The sequence below is a fragment of the Bombus terrestris genome, chromosome 11 (genome assembly GCF_910591885.1).
Source record: "Bombus terrestris chromosome 11, iyBomTerr1.2, whole genome shotgun sequence".
NCBI lineage: Eukaryota > Metazoa > Arthropoda > Insecta > Hymenoptera > Apidae > Bombus > Bombus terrestris.
Genome location: NC_063279.1, coordinates 11,503,488 through 11,520,159, shown reverse-complemented (window position 1 = coordinate 11,520,159; position 16,672 = coordinate 11,503,488). Strand labels below are relative to the sequence as shown.

Here is a 16,672-nt window from a genome sequence, read left to right as displayed (position 1 = left end):
GTTTTTTTTTTTTCGTTAACCAGAAACAAGGACAGTCTCTGTGTGTTTTTTTTCATGTCGTGGAATCGTTCTGTGGGAAAGAAACGTGGTTGTTGTTGACCGTCGAAATCCGGCTACTTTCTCTCTTGGTTCCTTTCAAATTTTCACGATTCCGTACCCTCGACAAATTGTTGGGTACAACCCGTGCAGCCTGCGCTCTACATAGCAGAATGTGTATGTCGATTGTGTACCACGACACACGTAATAATACTCCATGCCCGTTATCTTCCCACACCTCCTCTCCTCCCTTTCCTCCATCCTCATCCCTCCCCCACCTACGCGTTCGATTTGCAGCACCCATATACGCGCATTCTGTGACTGCAGTCATCGGCTGAGCGCGAGTAGTACGTACTACGAATTGAATGAACGTGTCAGTAATCCTCGTACAGGATGTCCAATCAGCGCACGAGGATATACCATAGCGTTGCGTTTATCGATTTATAATAACACCCTTTGCCTGTATTTCTTGAATTTCGCGTTAACCGATAGTCCCACTTACCGTGTAGTTCAAACCTGTCGAAACGTAAAAATTGATATATAAATTTAACAGGAGCGTTCTGAATATTGCTCTACTGTTTACTTTTTTATAGATGTATCACTAATAAATTTTATTTAGTCTTTTACATTAGAAGACACATACGATGCAAAGGAAATAACAAATATATAATAACATAATTATCGTGGATTTATTATTAATGGATAATATTATTTCGATTGTACGGAATGTGTTAATACTTATGATCGGTAGTGTAAGTTAAGATGCTGATATAAATTTGGAACATTTCAATAAGTTGCCAATAATGTGAGATATGGTGGTGTATACAAAATTTTGGAAAACGGAGGCGATCAGGCGGAATTCACGATGGTCCCGGAACGGAATCATCTTTGCCAGGAGCAGATAATAGAGATTTAGTATCCTTTGATGCTGGTTCGCGAATCCATCAACGTCCACAGGGCTATGTTTCATCCGCTTGAGCGGTGCTTGGTCCAGAACCTGATGTTGTACGTCTCACATCGCGGAACGTCACCCGCACGGAACCGGTAAAAGTTCACGACCACCGCCGCATCGTGTCTGTTGAAACAGTGTCAACGTATTAATCACGATCATTAAAAAAAAGTTTCATTCAGCATCCAGAATTCCTGTTCCGGTTGCACTCGGTCGAACGCGCACTGGCGCAGCTGCGTCGGTTTGTTACGGTGTAGTGCAACGAGTGTGGAGAGTATACGAGAGAAAATACGAGGGTGAAGGAACGAACGGGGTAGAGAACGAGGGAAGAAGGAGAACTAAATAGCGAGAGAGAAAGAGAGAGAGAGAGAGAGAAGTCCATGGTATGTATGCACGTGGACTGCTATAGTGCTACACTGCGGTGGGATCGATTCGGCCGGAGGTGGAACCTCCCACCCCCATTTACAAGTCCCAATATACACCCCCGCAGCTCACCCTCCATCTCTTTCGCACCCTCGCGAAATATCCATAGGTTCGTTCGTCTCTTCGCTACCACCACCCGCCCTCTCTTTTTCCACTCTTGTCCTTTAACATCGTCGTGGTCGTGTTGCTTCTTGTCAGATTTTTTCCTCCCCTTCTTCCTTCTCTTTCTTTGCCTTGTTTCTTCTTTTTCCCCGGAAAACGAAGACAGAAATACATATACACAAATTTGCTGATGGTAACAGCTATGGGTACGCATGAATGTTTGCTGCGATGTAACGATTATTCGACGTTATTAATCGTGTATGCTTTTAAGAGTATCTTTCTGTGATTTTTTCATTAAGGATATTAGACGAAGAATGATGATCTTAACGAGCATCGTGGTTCGCCATTCGTTGTTCACTGAATATATTCTTTATTGCGGTTGCGTTACTGCTCCTCAGATAAAACCGATCGACACGTTCTACCGGTGAAAATTATGGCACTAAAGTTTAGATGCTGAAAAGACTATCGACGAAGATGCGAAGCGATTCTCGAGACAATGTATCCGGAGCACGCAACAATGGCCGATACGTTACAGTTTATATGGGCACGCGCTCGCACGAGTGGCGCATATTGTCGTGTGCGACGAATCAGAGTTCCACTTATCAACAAGACGCGAAATAAATGACCGAGCGTGCAACTCACAGTTATTGTGAAGTTCTCGATGCTGTTGGCGAATAGCTCGCTCGAGTAATTGACGGAATTGAGCCTGGACGAAGTGTCGATATATATAATCATGATTGATTAGCGTGCCACGATTGGTAAAATTAATTTTTGTCCATTGATATCGGCCGTAACACCTTTAATCTTCAAATGTACATCTGACTAAAAATAGAAAAGAAGAAAATTCCTATAATTAGAAGACTAGAGAGAGTGAATCAGGAGACGAAAATAGCCTATTAAAAATAATTTCAACCCTCGTGTAACGACCTATAAAACTCCAGTTAGTTAGTATCACAGAGTAACGTCTCGTACTGATTCGAGATTTTTAGTATTAATAGTCCGACGAAGTGTTTACAACGACCAACGCCGCACGACTCTTCTCTCCGTTGTATAGAATGGGAGGGCAGGGTGGGTGGTACATTCCACAGCTTCCAGGGAGGCCACTGAGCGCAGGAGGTTGCATTATATTCCGCTCCCTCGCTCTTATTATGCCAAAGCAACCTACACTACCGAGCGTTTACGTTGTGTAAGAGGCACGCGCACATCGACACATAACGTGTGTCTCCGTAGCACGACGTGTTCTTCAATCGTGTAGGATGCTAACCCTCTTTACGCACACATCGATTTCGCGATGGTACAATGGGTATATATTTCCGTGAACACCCGTTTATGCTGATGCACGTAGAAAGCAGCGGTATACGTTACTTCGCTATGTTTCTGAAATATGCGAACGAATATGTATATACGCCTCGATTTGTGATTCTCTTTTGCAAGAAGGGGCCATGAGCAAAACGAATTAGCAACTGGTATACTCGAGTGGGTGATTTGGTTGCTACGTTTCCCGCGAGTGTTGCGCGTCAGTAGTGCAACACGACACATAGATCGGCGAAGGGTGACGAGAAAAAGAAATACATTTCCGACCCTTGAAAAATTCGCTCGATGTGTGTCACGTTCCGCATTAAGGTTCACTTACTTGATTAATGAATAGCCACGATATTATTTACTTTGTCGAGCTATCATAGTGGTGATACGTAGACCATTGGCGTCGGTCGTATGAAACTGTTTTCGTATCCTCAGTTCGCCGCGAGTGGTACGGCCTTGTCTTCCGTTGCCGCGTTGCGCCGTACTACTATACGTTGTATAGTTGCGTGCAATGTAGTCAGGCCCGCACTATATCTTCCTATAGTGATGCGCCATAGTGGCGCGCGCAGAGAGAATATGAGAAAACGGTACCGGCGAAGCTGGGTAGAAATGGAGATAGAGCAGGAGATGCGATTGAAGAGAGAGAACGAAATGTGGATAGAGATAGATACTACCAGCCTACGCTATAGAAAGAGACAGATGGTAAAGACTGGTGTGGGTGTAAGCGAGTGAGGGTTAGATGGGGGTAACTGAAAGATCGAGCGAGACACGGATATAAAAGCGTGGAATTTGTGTGAGTATCTTGCGAGAGAGAAGGATAGTTGGTGTTGATAGATCCGGGGAGTAGGGAGGAAGAAAGAGGGAGAAATACTACTGATGAGAATGGGGTAGTGAGGAAGAGAGGAAGAGAGGAGGAAAGGAAAGAGAGATAGAGGTATGGATATGAGAGTGTGTACGAAGTACTGGTAGAAAGAGGTAGTGTTCGTGTAGGTTGTGTTCAAAGTTGTGCAGACGTGTAGGTGAAAGAGTGACGGGGTGTAGCGGGGAGAGAATGGAGGGTAGGGGAAAGAGAAAATGAGAGAGTGGGGAGAGAGAGAGAGAGAGAGCTTCGGACCTTTCCCAGAAAGCAGAAAGCACGACGGAGCAATATCGCAGCGTCTGCCGGTGTTGTAAAACTGCTTTGGTCTCGCGTTTCGCTCGCCCCCACGCCGTTTTAATATGCCTCGTCTCGGTCCCTCGTTCTGCCCCCACTTTGGTTCTTTGCCGCTGTAGAGTTTAGGAAAGCCGGCGGTACCTGGGGCCAAGCCGCGTTTTCGGTTCTTTTTCATGAAAATTCGTATCAAGGCCCGATCAAACTGTCCCTTTTGAATGTCTTCACTTGCTGAAAATCTGCATCGTCTCCGACGCGGGGACAAGGGCCACTGACGTTAGGCAATTTTCTACGTGTTGGCTTCCAGTGAAGAGAGTTAATCGAACTCCTGACAGACGGCTTCAAAGAAACTGATGTTTTGTTTAAAATAGCTAAAGGGTCGCGATTCCAAGTACTTGAGAAAAACAATTCAAATATTAGGAAGAAATATTTGGGTATCTCGTATGGTATTTTATAGTTTTTCTACTTGGTGACTAAACGACAGATTGGAGGACGTTCCTTCTTTGCACATTGCACTTACGTACCTACGCTCAGCGTAAAACTGAGATTTCCCAAATTGGGTGTCCCACTTCCGACACTACATTCTGTGTTGTGTACCAGATAAGAAAATACGAGATCGGATATAGTGTATTTATTTCCCGATACTAGTTTACGCGGAGTACAACTAAATAGAAAATAGCTTAGTAAGTTGTACAGGAGAAACTCAAATTGTGAATTAGCGGACTGTCTCCAGAAATTCAAAATCTAGTCTGATCTCCAGTGCAAATTCTGGTATGTATATATGATACTGTAGGAAATGAAACGGGTATTGATAATCAACTTGGACGAACTCTGCCCTCTGCACTTTAGTCAGATGTTGCTTATAGAAAGCGTCAGAAAATCTTACGGAAACAAATGGACTCCGTGTATACATAGAGTTGGATAGGTAAAGCGTAATTTGATAAACTGGTTAGTTATCCAAAAAACTGTCATTAACAATGCAGCTTATGCACCTCCGTGCATAGGCTATGGGTACTAAACGAATTATTTAATCATTATTAAGTCATCAACTTCAACGATGAAATGGGAATGTAAATAACAAAGATTAGATGTTCGATCAGGAAAGCGCTACGATTGCAGCGTCAATCTTTATAACTCGTATATGTATGTTCATGGTTTGCCACGCACCTGTTCGTCGCGCGTACGCTTACGAGTCGCGACGTATGCACACTCAAGTGTGCATGAGGATGGGTAAACATCGTTCAGGAGACGTGCAGAATTTCGCGATGTGGCTCAAGAACGCGACCTTGATATTCAATCCAAACGACAACAGAGCACACGGGTGGAAAAGAAATCGAACACGGGCTAACTTCAGCGCTGCTCAATTATGTGCTTACGTAACAAATCGTTCGGTCGTTTGTCGCGATACGTTGAAACGTTTAGCGTCGTGCAACGTGACGTAAAATTTCAATGAAGCTTAATTGAAAGCACACCGGATCGTGTTTCATCTTTTTGGAATAGCGTCGTTCGGGATCACGTGTAATTAAAGGATTATCCGAGTGACCTTTTCAGTAAATCAGGACTGTCCTCATATAGTTAGCTTACCCTTCAACGCTTGATTCATTTCCATTCTATCTCATTCAATATCAACGACGTCGCAGCCTGTGCGTCCTATAATTTAGAGCGAAGATAAATATAGACGTGTTTCATCTTAAATATTACAACGAGTACCTTGTTTTGGATATTTTGTGTATTTGCACACTGAAATTTTTCATAAATGCATAAACATTCGCAATCTAGCTGTAGCAAAAGCATTAAGAAAATGTTTTGACGTGACATTTATTACGGCATCTGGAAAGTGACGAGTATTGAAGTACTGTGGTAACCCGTCGAGTCTCCGGGTTCCTTTTCTGTAGGTTAATGCAGAGGTGAAAAATTCGTGTTGAAGCCATCGAGAGGAAGAACATATAACGCGAGTGTTAGGCCGCGTAGGGCTGGGAGATCTTTTTCGGTCGTTTTTTGATATTTTGTCGCAGCATGAATGTACCATTACTTTCTTGCTGAAAAAAGGAAAAATGAAGAAGTAGGAATAAGAAAAAAAGGAGAGATCGGGGGAGGAAAAAACAAAGAGAAAGACTGAAAGGAGACGAGCACAGGGTTGTCGCTGTACGCCTTCTACTTTCACAGCGTAGCGACAATTACGGCAGTCGTGCAGCCCCGCGCAAGCGCCACGCTCTCTCGTTCGTTGAACCTCATCCGTGAGAGAAACTCGTCTCCCTGTGTGCGTGTGACAAAGAGAAAGAAAAATATAAATGTGAGAAACGAAGAAAGGCAAGTGAAGCAGAGAGAGAAGGAGAGAGGGCGAGGGAGAGAGCACGAAGAGAGGAAAAAGGAGAAAGACATCGCGAAAGAGAGAGCTGGAGTACTCGTAGACAATACCGCGCCAATTCTGCGACCAGCGCCACCTATGCAGGACTTTCCACTTTTAAAATGCATTACGTTGGAGCAAGAACCGGAGGATCGTGTTACGCGTATGAATTTTCAAACATCCGGATGGTTGCGCGAATATTTAGGTGACGATAAACTGGGTCCTGTTTAACCTTTGTAAAATTAGGTTTGAATAGTAGATTTTTAGTATACGAACCGGTATCGTTCGAACGTAACGAACGAATCGTTGCGCTATTAAAATCGACGCCAGGTCGATGATAAGTAAGCACTTAACCTCGTGCATGACTTTGTTTTCTGGATCGTCGAGTGCACTTTGGCGAATCTGATGGAAAAAGTCGTATGCAAGGGTAATGATAAGAATGATATAGTCACTTGGTGTACACTCGCTTATGTAACGATGGAAACCTGTTTGGTATACCGTGAATATATCTTCTATATCAGTGGTTTTCATGATTGTCGTTTTTGTAAATCGATCTCGACTATTTCACGATTTAAAAACGATCAGTTGTTGTGGTTCTAAACGTGTCGAGACATTATATCACGAGCTATATCGTAGTCCTTCGGACAAACACGGGAATTACCTTGGATGTTTCACGGAGACTGGTCAATCGTTCGGATCGATAATACGCGACGATTCTTCGCAGTTACACGCGGCCAGATCTTCCTATTTCCTGTTTATAAGCAAGGACTTTTGTATCGGAAGTTTAGAAGAGATATACAGTGGGCTAGAGAGTTCTCTGTGGCTAGGCTCGGAAATGTCGCCGCATACAATGTTACACATGCAAGGGAACTGTAGCCAAGCTTTTCACCGATGATACTCGATAATCGACGACTGTCCGCCAGCAAGTGTAACGAGGTTAATTTAAATAACTGCATCGTCTAACAGTTGAATCGGAACGTGTCTACGACGCACGTTCTCGTGAATTATTTTTCTAATTTTTACTCGTGCGTTTCATAATGAATGTAACATTTTTTGTTGAAAAACTCGATCGACTACTTCGATCGTATTCGAAAGCCTGCTCGGTAGCTGTACTATCCTACTTTTTTTATCGTGAACTATGGTTGATGTCCACTTCTTTACCCGTTTAAATTAAAAAAAGAAAAAAGAAGAAGGCTAAAGGCAGTATGTATTTAATCTAGGAAAGTTAATAATACCGATCGTTAATTTTACACGCGTGTCTACGCGTAGGCGTAACCTATGGCTGTATGTCTCGGCCAGTGGCGTGTAAGAGTGCGCAGAAAATAGAATTACTCTAGAAAGGCCACGGAATTTCACCGATGTAATCAATGAGCGGTTTCGTTCGAAAAACTCTATCACTCTCCACTTGAATCCATTGTTCCGTCGACACGTAGGTTTTCCTCTAACTACCGTTAGGGATAAATATTGGCGTGTATGTTTCGAACATTTACAACCACCACGGGAGAATTTTTGGAAAAAGACCGAAAATAGAGGCGAAGATTGATCGCTTGGAGAGTTGAATTGCGTTCGATCGGCCCGTTGAGAACCACGGCGTTTCATAGCACCATACACTGTATTACACATTCACAAACACGCATACTCCTACGTATAAAGTACGCGTGTACCCTTCACCAGTGCGGAGGAGAGAACCGAGGCGTCCCGAAGGTGACCGAGTAGCGGCGCCGAACGGAATCGTCATCGACGCAGCGTCGAGCTAGCTCCGCTCACTCTGCTCCGAGCTGTCGAACGCGACGCACGCGCCTCCGCTTCGCTTCTTCCTTCTCTACGAGTATACTCTCCGCACTTAAAGGCATATTTCCCTCGCTTTCTCGCCACCGAGTACTATCATCATCATCAAATGAGAGAGGAAGCCGGCTTTCTCTCTCTCTCTATCGAATTCGTTCCTGGGAATATTCAGTTAGTCTGTTCGTGAACATCTATCTAGTTTTCGCAACACCAGAGAACATATTATCCTGTTTGTTTTGCTCTCGCGCGTTTGCTTTGAATCTCTCATCGAGAAAGCCGTTTCTCCGCTCAGCTCTTCTTTCGTCTTGCACAGCCGCTTTTGCTCTTCGGATCCGTGCTGTTGCACTACACCGAGTTACGATGTCTTCCTGCTAAAACGTTCCATGTTTAATCTCGTTCGTACCAGCCTTGATCATCGTCATATATCTTTTGGTGCTCGTACTCGAAGAACACGTATCCAGTTCCACGATCACCTACTCGTATTTTTTGCAACCATCGCTCCTGGAAAAATCTTTGTCTCGAATTATCGAACACCATTCAACGTAACGATATCGAATCTTCAGCATCCGTCTGCGTGATTTGCCGTGGAACGTTCTTCCAGTAAACGTTTTTCGAATTCGAAAATTTTTCAAGAATTATCGTAGGATCACCGATAAGATTGGCCGTTTCTCTGAAAAAGGCTATTTGCGTGCAGGCCCCGTGGGCAGTCAGACATTGTTGAATGTTCTGCTCCTGCTCAAGGCCCATACGGTTGTCCTCCATGGAGGACGCCGATCGCTCGGATCTCAGGGACGGCAGACGAGTTCGCGGGCAGAATGGAAACAGTTGGAGTTGCGAAACGACTTAAAGGCTTTGCCGTGATAACGGATTGTCGAGGTCGAGCCTCGTGTTTGGAGGTTCGGTTTTCACGAAAGGACAGAGTGGTGCGGAAGGTTAGTGGAGGGGGCAGAAGATCGTGCGGCTCGAAGGTAAAAATAGAATACAAGAAACGAAAGTAAATCAAACCGAACAGGACTAAGAAAAAATACAGATACAAATAGGTAAAAAAAAAAAGACGGAAGAGGGAGAGATAACGGAAGAGAAGAACCCTTCTACACCTAGTTTAGTCGTGGAGTTTTCTGGTATATAAGGGGTACAAGGTGCGCATGGTAACCGAAGGCAGACAGAAACCTCCCCCTCCTTCCCCATTCCACCCCTCTTTTCCTGCCAGCTTTGAATCAATAATCTCCGGCCAGGATTATATGCAGAGTCCCTTTTATATTTGGTGCCGTGATAAGAAAGATATCGACAGATTAAAGAGCACGCGGATTTGGGGATAACCGCGTAGCATTCGCAAACGTTTCTGGATACGCGATGCGACAAAATCACGGAGAACATTTATGATTGATTTATTTCCTCTTTCTCGCTGGCGTCACGTCGTGTCTTTTTCCGTTTACCGGTGCGCGGTATCGGCGCGCGGATTATTGATCCCTCCATTCTCCTCTTCGTCCTTTTGCTTATGATATTTTGAGAAAAAGAGCCAACGCGGAAAATATGATTACCTTGAAATGACTAGGAACGAGAATAGTTCGTTTTACGGAATGATATAGCAATGAATCGATCCCGGTAGTGTGACGTCCATCGTTAAGGGATCTTCTCTACTTCTGTGAAAGTCGAATCTACTTTCTCGTATCCATCAGTAACGAATATGAAGTTCAGAGAATAAGATACGTTTCCTAATTTGTGGTCTTTCCTTGAACATTTGCAAATATTGTTTACTGTTAATAACCGCACGTGGTATAAGTTTAATGAATTTCTGTGTTTCTTGTTTACCGCAGATTAAACGCTCCAGATGGAATTGCCTTCGGCTCCGGATCGTCGTTTAGAAGCCCAAGAAGGTTCTACCTCGGCTGATTTAGCGGAAACGGTTAGTGGTGGTGCATTGACTATAGAATCAGTGAAAACGATTGGTGCGTCGACGACAGTGTCGTCGTCAACTACATCGGAAAACGGACCAACGAAGCGCGACAATGATGCCGATTCTTTGATGTCTACCGAAGAAATACACGATGCTACTCGTCGATCCGTCGATAACCAAGTGTCCATCAATCTAGAATTATGTGAAGCTTCGGACAAGACCTCGAACGATTTTTCACACGGCGAAGGTCAATTAGACATCTCTGATATGGGTCTGAAACTTGGGAAAGATAAGACGCAACCTGAAGACGCGGATAACGATGTAGAAGTGAAATCGAACGAATCCGTGGATGAACAAGATTGTTCGACGTCGACGCCGACGCCGACGCTGACGTTGACGCCGACGCTAACGCCGACGCCGACGCTGACGCCGACGCCGACGCCGACGCCGACGCCGACGCCGACGTCGATGTCGTTGTCAGTTCAGTGTACCGAGAAACAGACAGACGATTCTAAAGTGGATGATAGTTACAGTGCAGGATTCACCACCTCATCGCCGTTGTGTAGAAAAAGGCCGGCCAGCGATTTTCTGCCGATCAATGCGGAGATCAAGCGGATCGGCGTTGAAATTTCGGAGAATGAATCGAATCAAGTAAGAAGCGACGTGAGGAGGATCTCACCGGTGTTGGTGAGCCTCCGAGAGCGTACCCTGGGTGAGATATCCCTGTCGTCGAACTCGTGCCTGTTCGACGACGATGTCAACAGTCGATGCATCTCAAGGAACAATAGGATTATCGATGATTTATTAACGAGTGGTTGTAGGTTATCAACGAATGTAAGCGTGGACGGTTCTTTTCAAACGAATCACGGTTCCGAGGAGATAAGCTGTACCGAGCCGGAGCATAGGGTCTGCAGAGTAGCGACGTCGCCGGAAGGTGAATGTACCAACGGCAGTGTCGAGGAGGCGCTGATAGAGCCCTGTAAAAAGCTCGAATACTCGGGCTCGTTTATTGACGAGGATTCTTGTTGTTCACTGTCGCGCGACAGCCCCGAGAGGAATCTCAGCAAATGCCAGGAACCGAAACAGTGCGAGGAGCCCGTCGAGGAGTGCTCGTGTAACGACACTATGCCTACGAATAGTGCTTGCACAACACCGGTTGTAAACAACCAGTTGGTTGAAATAATGAAAAGTTCGTTACCCCAATTAGTGGTTAAAATAGATCACATTAATGTGTCGCAGTACTTCTCACCGGAACAGAAAGATGCGACCACCGTCACTTCGAAGAAGAAGCAGAAGAAGAATGCCACGTGCAAGGCTGATGATAGCAACGTAGATGTAAGGGTTGATTCCAAAGATACGTCGAAGAAAGTATGTTCCGTTGAAAGGCGAAATTGCGAGATCAGTGTCCAAAAGACTGAGTCACAGGACCATAAGGAGAAGGACGATTCTCCTGCAGTATCCGATCTGCTACAGACCAAATTGATAAAATCAACTCCCATTATCTCTATGAAGGAATGCAAGGTGATCTTGCAAAGGATAATATTGCCAAAAACGCTAAAAGCGACGACGGAAGAGAAACCGGAAAAAGAAGAAACGCCAGCCACATCGGTAATAGAGAAATTGGCAGAAGATGAAGAAGTCGTGTTTTCTTTGCCTTTACCCTCCACGGATGATTTACAACCGTTGAACAATTTGGATTCGTCTGAAACGACACCAAGTTCACCGGAGATGTTGGAACCTACCACGGATATCCCAGAAGTTATTGACACAGAGACGGAAACCGAAACCGGGTCCGATAGCTCCGAAATGTCAACCACGACGAATGTACGTGGATGTGAGGATGATACCGCTTCTGATCAAATATCGTGTCAGGAGAACGAGTCCATGTGCTGCGTTGATATTAATCCGGAGATCATATCGAGGTTGGAGCCAGAGAGGCCGGAAGCTTTTACAGAAGATTCAGCGGAAAGCCTAGCGCTTGCCACTGGTGCGCGGGACGAAGTTAGATCGGATGGAAGCGATTCTGGTTTAGGAAGCGAGATACCCGGTGATCCTGGGCCTGCACCGGTTCCTGAAAGCGATTCCGAAACTTCTTTCTTGGATAGGATACCCGATGATATTCTCTCCGATAAAGAAAAAGGTAATTAAACGCATCGTTCTTTGGTGTAACTTCTTCTTTTTTCCATTTAAAAATAAACAAAATATATTTTATAAATACTTACGTAAAAGAAGTTTTTTGACAAACTAATTTTAATAATTGTAACATTGGGTTATAAAAGATATGTCAGTGTATTTCTGAATATGCGAGAATATGAAAAGAAAATACAAAGTATGATATTCTTTTTCAGTTGTGAATCAATTGGACAGTTTTGTACCGAATGTGGGTGTACCGGGTACACCACAACCACCATTGACGAATTTTCGGAGTCCTCCAAAGAGTAATTTAAAACGAAGATTGATAGATTGCATGGATGAGGCTCCTAGTCCGAAGAGAAGCAATACGGAAGAATCCATGAAAAAGAAACGCAATATTCAATTTGATGCTGTCACCGTGTATTATTTTCCCAGGGCACAGGGTTTCACTTGTGTGCCTTCTCAGGTACATATTTTATACAATAGAGATTTTATTTCGTCATAAATACTACGAAGAATATATTAGTGTTGTAGTATTAATGATATATAGTATGTATGAATATAACGTGGTAAATCGATTTATTTTTCTTAGGGTGGCAGCACCCTTGGCATGAGTGCGACGCATACTCATGCAGAACGGTTCTCGTTATCGGAGCATGCTGCTGAACAGAGGCGAATTCATCGTGCTAGACTAGCTCAATTGCGCTCCGAGCGTGCTGCAAATTGCGTATCGGAAGCAGCCTCCAGCTCAGAGGATCCCAGTGATGATACGGATGAGGAACAAAGTGATAACGAAGAACTGGATATCGATAGTTATTATTTCCTGCAGCCAGTACCTACATGGCAGAGACGAGCTTTACTTAGGGCGGCTGGAGTACGTAGAATAGATGCCGTCGAAAAGGACGAGTGCCGTGACATTAGAGCTAGCAGAGAACATTGCGGTTGCGGATGCAAAGGATATTGCGATCCAGAGAGTTGTCCTTGTAGTCGAGCTAATGTAAAGTGCCAGGTTAGTAGATCTATACTAAATACTATACGATAGAGTCACAGATTTTTTTAAGAAACAACTAAATGACTGTGATAATGTTAATACTTAATGTTAATACTAATACGACTGTGATATATGTTAATAGGTTGATAGAGCGGGTTTTCCTTGTGGATGTACCCGAGATGGTTGTGCGAATAGTTCAGGCAGGATTGAGTTCAATCCAGTACGAGTGCGAACGCATTTTATTCACACTCTCATGCGGCTGGAGTTAGAAAAGAAGCAACGAGAAGAAGAGGGTACGGATCACGACGCTTCTGACAATCAAAACGGCAGAAGTCCGTTAAGAGAAATCAATTTGGGATCTGTGATGGAGAATAGGACCACAGAATCGTGTCTGAACGGTGGTGGATTTACGACGCTTCATTACGAAAATCACGATGCTAGAGACGGTGGGGCGAATTGTCAGCCGGAAGTACCTGGTACTAGAGAGGATAGTCTCGATCTTTACGCAATTAGAGACGATTGCTATCCTAACGAAGACACTGTTGATGGTACGCAGGGACCTCAAAGGAAACTTCATCCTGAGTTTAGTCAAGCTTTTCAAACGTTCTCAGGCCAAACAAGTGCCGGAGTAAACTTTCAACAGCCTACTTATCAGGACTATCAACCTTACGCTAACCTTCCTTCTACATCTAGGGTGCAATTTCAGCCGCAATTCCAAACGGTGCCAGGAAATCCAGGGTTCTCACACTATGCGCCTTATGGACAAGATGCCGGATCAATTCAGGGAAACTGCCAGGTCCATCCCGGACAACACTCATCCAGTTACGAAACTAGCTTTGCCCAAGACGAAACAACCGGATCACAATACACGAATTTAAATTCGGTGCAACCGATGAATACAGTGGTTCAACAAATAGGTAAACTAGAACCATTTTCAGAACTTTTGTCTGGTAGATATTCGTACTATGGTGAAATGGAACCCGCGGCGCATGGTACTTATCATGGGAATGGAACCAAGGTCGAGGTAGAAAAGAACCAAGGTAACGAACAACAATCGGAAAGTACGGAAGAGTGTGACGAAAACTTTGGGGAAATTATTAAAAAGTCAATGGTTGAGACTGTATCCGCCTAGGTTAAACTGTAGATACGAAGAATTGTCTATGTGCGAATCCGTCAAATCGTTTTTGACCCATAGTGATTTATAACGAAAAATAGAATTTAACTTTCGTCATTGGAAACCCTGAGAATGAAAAAATAAGAAAAGAAAAAAAGGATAACGAAGAAATATCTCGATAAGAAGGTGCTGGCAATTTGACCAGATAGACTTCCATGCGTTAGATAAATCCGAGTAAATTGTTTATGTGGTTTTCGAATAGAACAAAGGTTCTTCTCGAGAATCACTCGCGTTTAACTATGACGAGTCCAGTGGATATTGTTAGAAAAATTATACGTGTGCGTCCGCCCGGGATGGAAGCTTGAGACATTGTCCTTGTTCCTTTATTATAAGATTGTCGATTGTGTAATTGATCGAATGGATAAGACAATGTTCTCAATAAACGTGAAGAGAATCCGGGGCCGCCAGTTCGGTGAAGGATTTTCGGGGGAAGGTCTTCGTCGAAAATCTCCATGAACAGTCTCCTTGAAACGAAGTTGCAGAAGATATTCAACGAGGTTGTGACCAAGAAACAACATATGGGATCAGTTTAGATTGCAGTTTATAATACTTAACTTTAATATTAGGATCGCGGGCCTTGTGTCTTTGTAAAAAAGAACAGAAAAAAAGAAGGTTTTTTCGGATCCGTGTGACAGCTGCGATAGCGAACAACTTAGTATTTATAGCGAATTCGAAAGATGTTCGCGTTGCTAATTAGAAAGGAAGACAGGCACATGATTGTACACACAAAACACATATATATGTGGCCACGAAATGTGAACGATTGTGATACTCGTGCATATGAAAATGCAGTTTGCCAGGATCGTAGGTTAAGAAAATAAATTATGGGACTTTTTTATGCCAGTTAGTAAGAGATCGAGTTTGAATGGTTTTTCAATCAACATACGATGATAAATGACGATAGAGAATAGATTTTCCGTCGTGTTGTAATAAATTCAGAAGCATCGCGGTTATTTACATGTTTCCAATGTTACAGGAACCATGATTGATTGGCATACCAAGCGCACGCTGTCTATAGAACATATAACGTTTAAGGTCTCATATATTTTTTTCATTCTTTTATATGGCACCTTGAAATTGCACGCCCTTCTTTAATATCACGCATATTGTGCGAAGGATAGCAAAATGTGAAAACTTTTTAACGAAAATATATAAGTTATCAATTATTGAAGATTCTCGAACCCAGATGATCAGCGGCTCAATTTTGTTGTCTATCTATATTCGCAATTTCAAGGTGAGAGTTAACACGAACAAAGTAAAGAAAAGATACCCGCTCGAGGTTTTCTCATTTTTTGAAAAACTATTGCGGTAAACAAAGTCTGATGGCAAATATTATCTCGTTCGGATGTTGTTTTGCACACCCATTGTTATTCACCTTGTAGATTTTCAGACATAGACCTCTTTAGCATCCCGGGACGTTGATCGCTATACCCACGATTGATTAAAATATAACACGTAAGAAAACAATGATAAGACGATAGTATTAAATTTATACATACTTATTGGATGTGTCAGCTCCCAAGCACTTTTGACGATCTTCTATTTCCGTATTTTACACTGTGTTCATCGTCGCTGATTGGTGCCTAAAATCGTTACGTTTGTTGTCAGTGTACAGTGATAACGAAATCTCACTATCGAAAATAGAAGAAACGGAAAGAACATAGATTTAACGTGTTGAAACATTGCGAGGGATGTGACACTTCCGTATGACATAAATATACATATAAACTACACGTATGTAAGTAACTTTTAGAGTATTTGAGTAAAAAAAGGCATACCTAGTTGATAGCGTTTTATTAAATGTTGTGAAAAAGTCTCTTGTCTACCGTGTAATGTGTTGTCTTATTATGTGTGCGTCGTTTTGTTCTTTGTTATTTTGTCTTTCTACATTCACGATACCATTCCCCAAGATCCTTTGTTTATTTTATCGTTATTATATTGAAAGCAGTTCATGAAAAAATCATATTTTTTATGTGATTCTTTTCAATATAGTGTTTATGATTCTGTCTTATTAATTACTTTATTTGCATAGGTATATACGGCTGTGCAAGTAACGCAGTGTAAAAATACTCTTCCTACCTTTATTATATCCTATTTGTCCTTATTTAATGTTGCGATAACATGCAATTACAGGGCACTAACATACATTTATTACCATTCACCTGAACGAAGCCGGAAATCTTACAAAATATCGTAAATTAATATTAGTAATTTGTCCGCGTAAATTAAAATTAACACCTCTCTACAATGACACTTTAAACATACCGCTAAATTACTCTTCAAATTTCTTGCCTTGGAGCGTAGCTGCGCGCGCACCACCAACATGGCGTCCGTAGCGGGAATCCTGTGCATATAGTGGTGACGTTTATTCGCGATATTATTC

At 43.1% G+C, this 16,672-nt stretch overlaps 1 protein-coding gene and 1 long non-coding RNA gene across 8 annotated transcripts in view; one reads left to right on the top strand and one right to left on the bottom strand.

Moving 5' to 3' along the window:
- LOC100645208 overlaps nt 1-16,105 on the top strand; it is a 33,549-nt gene extending 17,444 nt beyond the window's left edge. For 3 of the 7 annotated variants that reach the window (XM_003398867.4, XM_012313629.3, XM_020865657.2), the window contains 4 exons: nt 9,912-12,131; nt 12,340-12,590; nt 12,717-13,133; nt 13,258-16,105. In XM_003398867.4, the coding sequence (XP_003398915.2) occupies nt 9,926-12,131; nt 12,340-12,590; nt 12,717-13,133; nt 13,258-14,247 (3,864 nt within the window). In that variant the 5' untranslated portion in view covers nt 9,912-9,925 and the 3' untranslated portion in view covers nt 14,248-16,105. Of the gene's footprint in view, nt 1-8,064; nt 9,234-9,911; nt 12,132-12,339; nt 12,591-12,716; nt 13,134-13,257 lie in introns of those variants that run through there. The other 4 variants (XM_048410335.1, XM_048410333.1, XM_048410334.1 and 1 more) reach the window with 4 other exon arrangements.
- Nucleotides 704-3,533, bottom strand: LOC125385992. Its single transcript, XR_007225794.1, has 2 exons — nt 3,144-3,533; nt 704-1,111 (listed from the first exon to the last, which is right to left on the bottom strand). It is a non-coding gene; the product is annotated as an uncharacterized LOC125385992 (long non-coding RNA).
- Nucleotides 16,106-16,672: the final 567 nt, after the last annotated feature.